The 12,995-nt window shown below is 44.7% G+C and overlaps 1 protein-coding gene across 1 annotated transcript; it reads left to right on the top strand.

The window, feature by feature from the left end:
• The first annotated feature begins 371 nt into the window (after window positions 1-371).
• LOC148378534 (janus kinase and microtubule-interacting protein 3-like) lies at window positions 372-1,180 on the top strand. Its single transcript, XM_088367866.1, has 2 exons — window positions 372-730; window positions 810-1,180. The coding sequence occupies exons 1-2, from the start codon at window positions 518-520 to the stop codon at window positions 924-926; spliced, it is 330 nt and encodes a 109-aa protein (XP_088223992.1). The 5' UTR covers window positions 372-517; the 3' UTR covers window positions 927-1,180.
• Window positions 1,181-12,995: the final 11,815 nt, after the last annotated feature.

Raw genomic sequence — 12,995 nt, 5'->3', positions numbered from 1 at the left:
ACTCCACGAGACTCGGCGGCTCAAATGTGACTTTTGGAAGGCTTTGCGCTGAAAGAAGCTTGTTGACGCTGTGCCTTTGGGCTCTTGCAGAATCTCACCAACGAGGAGCAGGTGGTCGTGATTCACGCCAGGACCCTTCTCACCCTAGCCGAGAAGGTAACGCGCACGTCCACGCACGCTCTCGCATTCTGCTTATGTGACAGCAGCCTTTCCTCAGTGGTTAGAATACATCAAAGTGACCAAGTCAGCACTTCAACAGAAGATGTTGGACATTGAAAGTGAGAAGGTAGACAGACACGCGACATCAGCCAAGGGGAACTCCGGCAATGTGCCCCAACAATTCTGACCTTGAGCTGTGCTAGGATATGTTCTGCAAGCAGAAGGGCTACCTGGATGAAGAGTTGGACTTCAGGAAGTGTTCCATGGACCAGGCTCATAAGGTAAGCCGCCCTCAAATCTCCCGCCGGACCACTGATGGACGAGGATTGCGGCCCAGAGGATCCTGGAGCTGGAGGCCATGTTGTACGAGGCGCTACCGCAGCGGGACTGCCCCGCCACGGACGGCGAAAAAGCCAGCCACGCTGGCGTGAATGACGTGCTGACGGCGGATCAGAGAGAAGAGCTTAGGAGCGCCGTGGACCAATGGAAGCGAGCCCTGATGTGCGAGTTGAGGGAGCGCGACGCTTGCATCCTCCAAGAGAGAATGGATCTGCTGCACAGCGCGCAACAGGTAAGGGCCCAAAGCCAGCCCGGCACTTACTTGCACGCTTACTGGCTTTTGAATGCCACTTTCCATTTGTCCGTCCTAGAGGAACAAAGAGCTCAAAGAATTCATCGAAGCTCAGAAGAGACAAATCAAACAATTGGAGGAGAAGTTTCTGTTTCTCTTTCTATTCTTCTCCTTGGCCTTCATTCTGTGGCCCTAACACCAGCTGGTGAGTGAGCTCCAGCGGCACCGCACTCGACACCTCCGATACACTGCCAGCCGGTCTCAGACGTTGGCAGACGCTCCGATGCCAACGTATACCCCCCGCCACGGTGACAGAGGCACCGCGTCACACCGGCGCTCATCCAATCAGAAGGCAGGAAAAGCAAATTCACATGCAGGGCACTTTTGAACCAGAAGAGAGCGCCACAAAAAACGGTTGTTGCCCCAAACGCGCACTAAAAAGGGTCAGAATAACAAGAGTCCCACTGGCCAGCCGGGGCCACCCGTCCAGCTGTTTCTTCAGGGGGGAAAAAAATTGGAGTCACCGGTGAGTACATTTTGCATTTAGCTCTGCTTTTCTGCTTTTGTCTTCAAGTGTGTGGCATCCTGCGATCAAAGAGTCAGCCAACCCCAAAGCGGTTGACCTCAACGTCCCACCACCATGCCTACCAGAGCAGGTGACGTGATGCTTTGGACATCCTTCCGTCTCAGATGCCCAAAAGTACTCTTTGCCACATCTGCGGCAATACGGTGTCTTTTCAAAGGTGCAAATAAATCCAGCGTGGGCGGAACACGCACGTCTTCGGTTTTTCCCGCTTTGTTTGTGTGACAGCTGTTGTGAAAATTTTATACAAATAAAGTTGTATAGTACAGGTTTGGCCAAGCCGCAACTCCCGAACCGCATGCGGCTCTTTTATGTTCATATCAACATTTGTGTGTGTGTGTGTGTGTGTGTGGGGTGGGGGGGGGGGGGGGTTGTGCGTGTTGGCTTCACTTGAGTTCAATTTGGTATTTTGGTCAAAAGCGCATGTGGTGAAATTCCACAAAGTAGGATGGGCAAACACATTTCTTTAAACTATGAGTGTCAATTGGGCTCTCGAAATGGCAGGGAAAAGATGCACAGCAAAACGAAAATACGTAGATGAACACAGGACGTTTTAATCAGAGTGGGAAAGTTTCTATTTTTTGTTGAACGTGATGGCAAACCATTCTGCCTGATATGTCAGACCTCAGCGCATTTCAAAGATTCAAATCTTCAGCGCCATGCACTTCAGCTCACTCCATGCTAACATTGATCAGGCGTCAAACCCGCATCATCATGCTTAAGAGGTGGCCATGCTAACCAGTGCGCCATTATGTCAACGCATAATAACTAAGTCTACTGGTCAAAACAGCGGTTACTATATGACGTCGCTACGTCGTGGTCACGTGACGCAGACAAGACGTCAATGGACGTGGGCAGAGTTAACTTGTTTAAAAGGGAGTAGGCAGAAGAAATATTTAATTTATTTAAATCTATTTTGAGTGCACACCATTATGCCAATGCATAACAACTGTAAATCTACTAAACAAAACAGCGGTTGCTATATGACATCTGCCACGTCGTGGTCACGTGACATACGTGACGTCGATGGGCGTAACTTTCGCCGGAATTCAAATCCGCGGGGAGAGTTAACTTGTTTAAAAGAGAGTGGGCAGAAGAATTATTTAATTTATTTAAATCTATTTGGTGTGTGCGCCATTATGTCAATGCATAACAACTGTAAGTCTACTAAACAAAACAGCGGTTGCTATATGACGTCTGCCACGTCGTGGTCACGTGACGCGGACGTGACGTCGACGCCTACTTTACATCCCACCGATCACAGGACCCCTCGGCTGCATAACCGTGCCCCCTTCCCAACCAATCGGATTTGCTATACGCGAAAACGACGCCAATGGAAAGAGCTTCCGCCCAAATTTAAATCCGTGGGCGTGGCTCGCAGCAGGAAGTAGGAAAATGGCGGCGATGTTGACAAAGACACAGCGGATGGTAACATACGACTAACAAGAGAAATATTTTTATTTTCTGCTTGCAACTGGACCGTCCAGAGCGTACACGGTAAGTACAACTCATCGTTTTTAAAAAGAAGTACTTTTGTTGCCCTGAAAAGCGAGTGAGCGTGGCGTTTGTGGGGGACGTCGAATTTCGACGATTCTTTCTGGTCAACGGTTGTAAATGATTGTGTTGATTAAAAAAGAAAACTTGATGTAACTCTACTTTTAACTGCCGTTTCAGATAGATTTGGAATTGCATCACATCCAATTTTGCCTAGAGCGTACACGGTAAGTAACACTCGTTGTGTTTAAGGAGATTTACGTTTGTAATAGCAGAAGTGTAGCCGCGTTGCGTTGTACGTGTGAATGTTGGTCCGGGCGAAATGTTAATGTTTAATTTCATTCCTTTAGGTTCCACGGTGTTTGTTGGCTGCAAGTTTTCCACTGCAAGAAGAGGCTCATATCATTGACCAGGAGCGAGCTACAATGGTGAGTAGCCATAACATTTATGTTAAACACTTCCTATTTCATGTCTAACAGTACTTGATTTAACAAATAACCATAAATAAATACAGTGTGGGCACTGAAGTTAACATATGTGATTATACTGCCTAATCTGTCACCGAGTAGATTGTTGCAAAGTAATATAAGATCCAAAGTTGTAATTCAGAATAGTTTTCAAAAGAAGGCCATTAGAATTATATACAAGTCTGATTACCCTGAACAAGCTATTAATTAAATCACAAATTCTTCAATTCAAAGATTTGGTAGATTATCAGACAAATAATGTCTAACAGTAATTGATTTAACACATCACGATAAGTAGATTGAGTGTGGGCACTCTCAAGTTAACATATGTGATTATACTGCCTAATCTGTTACAGAGTATGTTGTTGCCAAGTAATGTAGAATAGATCCAAAGTAGTAATCCAGAATAGTTTTGAAGAGGCCATTAGAATGATAAACAAATCTGATTACCTTGAACATAATAACAAGCTAAGTGTTTAATATGTCCTATGAAGTCAAAATTGGGCACCATCATGTGGTGAAATTTGGAATTGCATCACATCCAATTTTGCCTGGGAACAAACAGATTACATAAATCTTAGTTTTGAATAAGCCACTCCTTCTCAAACAAGTAAACTCTGCCCATTTTGCGCAGTAGATGTTCTGTTAATATCTAGTATTTATACAAAGTCATAATTTAAATTGCTTTCAACCTTCATTCATCGGTTCAACCAACATTACTCGCTCTTATTACCAACTTGTATTGATTTAACCAAGCGTTTAATACTTCCTATCAGGTCTCAAATCGAGATTTGGCAAAATACAATTTCAGCAAATCCAATTTTGCCAGGGAACAAAAATAGATTAAATAAACTAAATAAGTCCTCTTCCCATTAAATAAATCAGAAAAGTCTGTCTTGTAACCAGTCCTCTTCAAACAAGTAAAGTCTGCCCATTTTGTGCCGTAGATTTTGTGTCTATGCCTAGTATTTAAACAAAATCATAATTTAAACGACTTCTTTCCTTCATTCACTTTGGAAATTTGGAATTGCAGCAAATCGAATTTTGGCAGGGAACAAAAATAGATCAATTAAACTAAATAAGTCTTCTTCCCATTAAATAAATTAAAAAAGTCTGTCTTGTAACCAGTCCTTTTCAAACAAGTAAAGTCTGCCCATTTTGTGCCGTCGATTTTGTGTTAATGCCTAGTATTTATACAAAATCATAATTTAAAGGACTTCATTCCTTCATTCACTTTGGAAATTTGGAATTGCAGCACATCAAATTTTGCCTGGGAAGAAAAGTAGATTAAATAAATTTAATAAGTCTTACTACTTCCCATTAAATAAATTAAATACGTCTTACTTGTTCCCACTCCTTTTCAAAACAGTAGTTTAAAACGAGGGCCCTTCACTCAATCTTTAACCCCAACCCCGCACGTTGTGTTGTATCTGTGAATGTTGGTTGTGGCCAAATGATAGTTTTCTTTCATTCGTTTAGGTTCCAAGAAAACTTGATGTAACTCTACTTTTAACTGCCGTTTCAGATAAGCGGGTATTACGTCGCAGTCATGTGCCGTGGATATGACGTAATTGCCCGAACCTCCGCCAAAATTCAAATCTGTTGGCGCGATGGCCGTGAGCCACTGAGCAGCGACGATTATCAACAGAAATATCTTTATTTTCTGCTTGCAACTGGACCGTCTAGAGCGTACACGGTAAGTAACACTCATTGTGTTTAAGGAGATTTACGTTTGTAATAGCAGAAGTGTAGCCGCGTTGCGTTGTACGTGTGAAAATTGGTCGAGGCGAAATGTTAATGTTTAATTTCATTCCTTTAGGTTCCACGGTGTTTGTTGGCTGCAAGTTTTCCACTGCAAGAAGAGGCTCGTATCATTGACCAGGAGCGAGCTACAATGGTGAGTAGCCATAACATTTATGTTAAACACTTCCTATTTCATGTCTAACAGTACTTGATTTAACAAATAACCATAAATAAATACAGTGTGGGCACTGAAGTTAACATATGTGATTATACTGCCTAATCTGTCACGGAGTAGATTGTTGCAAAGTAATATAAGATCCAAAGTTGTAATTCAGAATAGTTTTCAAAAGAAGGCCATTAGAATTATATACAAGTCTGATTACCCTTAACATAACAACAAGCTATTAATTAAATCACAAATTCTTCAATTCAAAGATTTGGTAGATTATCAGACAAATAATGTCTAACAGTAATTGATTTAACACATCACGATAAGTAGATTGAGTGTGGGCACTCTCAAGTTAACAGATATGATTATACTGCCTAATCTGTTACAGAGTATGTTGTTGCCAAGTAATGTAGAATAGATCCAAAGTAGTAATCCAGAATAGTTTTGAAGAGGCCATTAGAATAATAAACAAATCTGATTACCTTGAACATAATAACAAGCTAAGTGTTTAATATGTCCTATGAAGTCAAAATTGGGCACCATCATGTGGTGAAATTTGGAATTGCATCACATCCAATTTTGCCTGGGAACAAACAGATTAAATAAATCTTAGTTTTGAATAAGCCACTCCTTCTCAAACAAGTAAACTCTGCCCATTTCGCGCAGTAGATGTTCTGTTAATATCTAGTATTTATACAAAGTCATAATTTAAATTGCTTTCAACCTTCATTCATCGGTTCAACCAACATTACTCGCTCTTATTACCAACTTGTATTGATTTAACTAAGCGTTTAATACTTCCTATCAGGTCTCAAGGCAAGATTTGGCAAAATACAATTTCAGCAAATCCAATTTTGCCAGGGAACAAAAATAGATTAAATAAACTAAATAAGTCTTCTTCCCATTAAATAAATCAGAAAAGTCTGTCTTGTAACCAGTCCTCTTCAAACAAGTAAAGTCTGCCCATTTTGTGCCGTAGATTTTGTGTCTATGCCTAGTATTTAAACAAAATCATAATTTAAACGACTTCTTTCCTTCATTCACTTTGGAAATTTGGAATTGCAGCAAATCGAATTTTGCCAGGGAACAAAAATAGATCAATTAAACTAAATAAGTCTTCTTCCCATTAAATAAATTAAAAAAGTCTGTCTTGTAACCAGTCCTTTTCAAACAAGTAAAGTCTGCCCATTTTGTGCCGTCGATTTTGTGTTAATGCCTAGTATTTATACAAAATCATAATTTAAAGGACTTCATTCCTTCATTCACTTTGGAAATTTGGAATTGCAGCACATCAAATTTTGCCTGGGAAGAAAAGTAGATTAAATAAATTTAATAAGTCTTACTACTTCCCATTAAATAAATTAAATACGTCTTACTTGTTCCCACTCTTTTACAAAAAAGTAGTTTAAAACGAGGTCCCTTCACTCAACCTTTAACCCTATTTATTCACCTTCTAGGCTAAGTGTTAAAGGCTAAGTGTTAAAGGCTAAGTGTTAAAGGCTAAGTGTTAGAGGCTAAGTGCCAGAGGCTAGGCGCCAGAGGCGAGTTTTTGTGGGCTGAAGTTTTAGTGGGGTTAGTGTGAATACAATCCAAAAGAATACAACAGAATACAATACAATAGAATATAATACATAGATTAAATTCAATAGCTCTTACTACTTCCCATTAAATAAATTAAATACGTCTTACTTGTTCCCAATCCTTTTCAAAAAAGTAGTTTAAAACGAGGGCCCTTCACTCAACCTTTAACCTCAACCCCGCACGTCACATTGTGTTGTATCTGTGAATGTTGGTTGTGGCCAAATGATAGTTTTCTTTCATTCGTTTAGGTTCCACGGTGTTTGTTGGCTATGTTTTCCACTGTCAGAAGGATGAAAATACAAAGTACAACGCTTGGACGTGGGCGAAGACGTCACCGGTGAGTCCTTCCTTCCTATTTATTTACCTTCTAGATGCTAGAGGCTAAGTGTTAGAGGCTAAGTGTTAGAGGCTAAGTGTTAAACATAATACGAACAACACAACGATACTGCACTGAACAACACGATACCGCACTGAGAAACACGATACCGCACTGAACAACACGATACCGCACTGAACAACACCATGCCGCACTGAACACCATGCCACACTGAACAACACCATCCCGCACTGAACAACACCATGCCGCACTAAACAACACCATGCCGCACTGAACAACACCATGCCTCACTGAACGACACCATGCCGCACTGAAAGACACCATGCCGCACTGAACGACACCATGCCGCACTGAAAGACACCATCCCGCACTGAACACCATGCCGCACTGAACAACACCATCCTGCACTGAACAACACCATCCCGCACTGAACAACACCATGCCGCACTGAACAACATTATGCCGCACTGAACATTATGCCGCACTGAACAACACCATGCCGCACTGAACAACACCATGCCGCACTGAACAACATTATGCCGCACTGAACAACACCATGCCGCACTGAACAACACCATGCCGCACTGAACAACACCATGCCGCACTGAACAACATTATGCCGCACTGAACAACACCATGCCGCACTGAACAACACCATCCTGCACTGAACAACACCATTCCGCATTGAACACCATGCCGCACTGAACAACACCATCCCGCACTGAACAACACCATCCCGCACTGAACAACACCATGCCGCACTGAACAACATTATGCCGCACTGAACAACATTATGCCGCACTGAACAACACCATGCCGCACTGAACAACACCATGCCGCACTGAACAACACCATGCCGCACTGAACAACATTATAACGCACTGAACAACACCATCCCGCACTGAACAACACCATGCCGCACTAAACAACATTATGCCGCACTGAACAACATTATGCCGAAATGAACAACACCATGCCGCACTGAACAACACCATGCCGCACTGAACAACACCATCCTGCACTGAACAACACCATCCCGCACTGAACAACACCATGCCGCACTGAACAACACCATGCCGCACTGAACAACACCATGCCGCAATGAACAACACCATCCCGCACTGAACAACATTATGCCGCACTGAACAACATTATGCCGCACTGAACAACATTATGCCGCACTGAACAACACCATGCCGCACTGAACAACACCATCCTGCACTGAACAACACCATCCCGCACTGAACAACACCATGCCGCACTGAACAACATTATGGCGCACTGAACAACACCATCCCGCACTGAACAACACCATGCCGCACTGAACAACATTATGGCGCACTGAACAACATTATGCCGCACTGAACAACACCATGCCGCACTGAACAACACCATGCCGCACTGAACAACACCATGCCGCAATGAACAACACCATCCCGCACTGAACAACACCATGCCGCACTGAGCAACACCATGCCGCACTGAACAACACCATCCTGCACTGAACAACACCATGCCGCACTGAACAACACCATTCCGCACTGAACAACACCATGCCGCACTGAACAACATTACGCTGCACTGAACAACACCATGCCGCACTGAACAACACCATGCCGCACTGAACAACACCATGCCGCATTGAACAACACCATGCCGCATTGAACAACACCATGCCGCACTGAACAACACCATCCTGCACTGAACAACACCATGCCGCATTGAACAACACCATGCCGCACTGAACAACACCATCCTGCACTGAACAACACCATCCCGCACTGAACAACACCATCCCGCATTGAACAACACCATCCTGCACTGAACAACACCATGCCGCACTGAACAACACCATGCCGCACTGAACAACACCATTCCGCACTGAACAACACCATGCCGCACTGAACAACACCATCCTGCACTGAACAACACCATCCCGCACTGAACAACACCATGCCGCATTGAACAACACCATCCTGCACTGAACAACACCATCCTGCACTGAACAACACCATGCCGCACTGAACAACACCATGCCGCACTGAACAACACCATGCCGCACTGAACAACACCATGCCGCACTGAACAACATTATGCCGCACTGAACAACATTATGTCGCACTGAACAACACCATGCCGCACTGAACAACACCATGCCGCACTGAACAACATTATGCCGCACTGAAAAACACCATGCCGCACTGAACAACACCATCCCGCACTGAACAACACCATGCCGCATTGAACAACACCATGCCGCACTGAACAACACCATGCCGCACTGAACAACATTATGCTGCACTGAACAACACGATCCTGCATTGAACAACACCATGCCGCACTGAACAACACCATCCTGCACTGAACAACACCATCCTGCACTGAACAACACCACCCCGCACTGAACAACACGATCCCGCATTGAACACCATCCCGCACTGAACAACACCATGCCGCACTGAACAACACCATTCCGCACTGAACAACACCATGCCGCACTGAACAACACCATGCCGCACTGAACAACACCATGCCGCACTGAACAACACCATGCCGCACTGAACAACATTATGCCGCACTGAACAACACCATGCCGCACTGAACAACACCATCCCGCACTGAACAACACCATGCCGCATTGAACAACACCATGCCGCACTGAACAACACCATCCTGCACTGAACAACACCATCCCGCACTAAACAACACCATGCCGCACTGAACAACATTATGGCGCACTGGACAACATTATGCCGCACTGAACAACACCATGCCGCACTGAACAACACCATGCCGCACTGAACAACACCATGCCGCACTGAACAACACCATGCCGCACTGAACAACATTATGCCGCACTGAACAACACCATGCCGCACTGAACAACACCATGCCGCACTGAACAACACGATCCCGCATTGAACAACACCATCCTGCACTGAACAACACCATGCCGCACTGAACAACACCATGCCGCACTGAACAACACCATTCCGCACTGAACAACACCATGCCGCACTGAACGACACCATCCTGCACTGAACGACACCATCCTGCACTGAACAACACCATGCCGCATTAAACAACACCATGCCGCACTGAACAACACCATCCTGCACTGAACAACACCATGCCGCACTGAACAACACCATCCTGCACTGAACAACACCATCCCGCACTGAACAACACCATGCCGCACTGAACAACATTATGCCGCACTGAACAACATTATGCCGCACTGAACAACACCATGCCGCACTGAACAACACCATGCCGCACTGAACAACACCATGCCGCACTGAACAACATTATGCCGCACCAACAACATTATGCCGCACTGAACAACATTATGTCGCACTGAACAACACCATGCCGCACTGAACAACACCATGCCGCACTGAACAACACGATCCCGCATTGAACAACACCATCCCGCAGTGAACAACACCATGCCGCATTGAACAACACCATGCCGCACTGAACAACATTATGCTGCACTGAACAACACGATCCTGCATTGAACAACACCATCCCGCATTGAACAACACCATCCTGCACTGAACAACACCATGCCGCACTGAACAACACCATGCCGCACTGAACAACACCATGCCGCACTGAACAACATTATGCCGCACTGAACAACATTATGCCGCACTAAACAACATTATGTCGCACTGAACAACACCATGCCGCACTGAACAACACCATGCTGCACTGAACAACATTATGCCGCACTGAACAACACGATCCCGCATTGAACAACACCATCCCGCAGTGAACAACACCATGCCGCATTGAACAACACCATGCCGCACTGAACAACACCATGCTGCACTGAACAACATTATGCTGCACTGAACAACACGATCCTGCATTGAACAACACCATGCCGCACTGAACAACACCATCCTGCACTGAACAACACCTTTCCACACTGAACAACACCATGCCGCACTGAACAACATTATGCCGCACTGAACAACACCATGCCGCACTGAACAACACCATGCCGCACTGAACAACACCATGCCGCACTGAACAACACGATCCCGCATTGAACAACACCATCCCGCACTGAACAACACCATGCCGCACTGAACAACACCATTCCGCACTGAACAACACCATGCCGCACTGAACAACACCATGCCGCACTGAACAACACCATTCCGCACTGAACAACACCATGCCGCACTGAACAACACCATGCCGCACTGAACAACACCATGCCGCACTGAACAACACCATGCCGCACTGAACAACATTATGCCGCACTGAACAACACCATGCCGCACTGAACAACACCATCCCGCACTGAACAACACCATGCCGCATTGAACAACACCATGCCGCACTGAACAACACCATCCTGCACTGAACAACACCATCCCGCACTGAACAACACCATGCCGCACTGAACAACATTATGGCGCACTGAACAACATTATGCCGCACTGAACAACACCATGCCGCACTGAACAACACCATGCCGCACTGAACAACACCATGCCGCACTGAACAACATTATGCCGCACTGAACAACATTATGCCGCACTGAACAACACCATGCCGCACTGAACAACACCATGCCGCACTGAACAACACCATGCCGCACTGAACAACACGACGTCGCACTGAACAACACGACGCCGCACAGAACAACACGACGCCGCACAGAATAACACAATACCGCACAGAACAACACAATACCGCACAAACAGTTTTAGATAATATTACGTCGCAGTCATGTGACGCGGACATGACGTCAATAGGCGGAACTCACGGCAAAATTATAATCCGTGGGCGTGGCTTGCAACAGGAAGTAGGAAAGCGGCAGTTCTGGCAAACAAGACACAGCTGTTAGTAACACGATGACTAACAAGGCAAATATTTTTGTTTTCAGCTTGCAACTTGACCGTCTAGAGCGTACAAGGTAATTACAACTGTTTTTTTTTAGCCCTGAAAAGCGAGGGAGTGTGGCGTTTGGGAGGAATGTCGAACTCGGCGTCTGCTTCCAGCCACAGACGCCAAATTTCGACGATTATTTCGACTGGTCAACGGTTGTAAATTATTGCGTTGACTAAAAACTTTATTTAACTCTACTCTTAACTTTGCCGTTTCAGATATGCGGGTATTACACCGCGGAAATTACGTCAATAGGCTGAACTCTCGCCAAAATTCAAATCTGTGGGCGCAATGGCCTTGAGCGAGACACCGGATACAAACACGACGATTATCAACAGAAATATCTTTATTTTCCGCTTGCAAGTGGACCGTCTAGAGCGTACACGGTAAGTACAACTCATTGTGTTTAAAAAGATTTACGTTTGTGTAGTTTGCGTTGCGTTGTATCTGTGAATGTTGGTTGAGGCTAAATGTTAATGTTTAATTTCATTCCTTTAGGTTCCACGGTGTTTGTTGGCTGTATGTTTTCCACTGCAAGAAGAGGCTCGTATCATTGACCAGCAGGAGCTACAGTGGTGAGTACCCCTTTCGTCTTCCATTTATGTTAAACACTTCCTATTTCATGTCTAACAGTACTCGATTTAACAAATAACCATAAATAAATACAGTGTGGGCAGTCACGTTAACATATGTGATTATCCTGCCTAATATGTTTATCACAAATATGTCACTAATCACTAATATGTTTATTTGTTTATCACAACACCTTTGGACCTTCAGCAATCGATTATTTCCCTTCATCTACATAGAGACAGAACGATGGTGTCTTAAACATCTCATTCATTTCACCAAATAACTTCACGCAGGTGGATAACGGCCGTCTCGGTCACGCTATGTTGCGTGATGCAGTTTTGAAGAACCAAATGCATTTATTCAATGAATAAGTCAAGCTAGTTCTATGTTTATGATGTTGTAAGTTACGG

The sequence above is a fragment of the Syngnathus floridae genome, unplaced genomic scaffold (assembly GCF_059516105.1).
Source record: "Syngnathus floridae isolate MCC-2025c unplaced genomic scaffold, RoL_Sflo_1.0 HiC_scaffold_39, whole genome shotgun sequence".
NCBI classification, from domain to species: domain Eukaryota; kingdom Metazoa; phylum Chordata; class Actinopteri; order Syngnathiformes; family Syngnathidae; genus Syngnathus; species Syngnathus floridae.
Note: the sequence above shows the minus strand (reverse complement) of the source record. Positions and strands in the feature narration are given on the sequence as shown.

Bases quoted from the DNA above. Each gene is read 5' to 3' on its own strand.
- LOC148378534 (XM_088367866.1), top strand. From the start codon at position 518: ATGTTGTACGAGGCGCTACCGCAGCGGGACTGCCCCGCCACGGACGGC. The intron at 731-809 runs GTAAGGGCCCAA...TGTCCGTCCTAG, and splicing joins TGCTGCACAGCGCGCAACAG to AGGAACAAAGAGCTCAAAGA.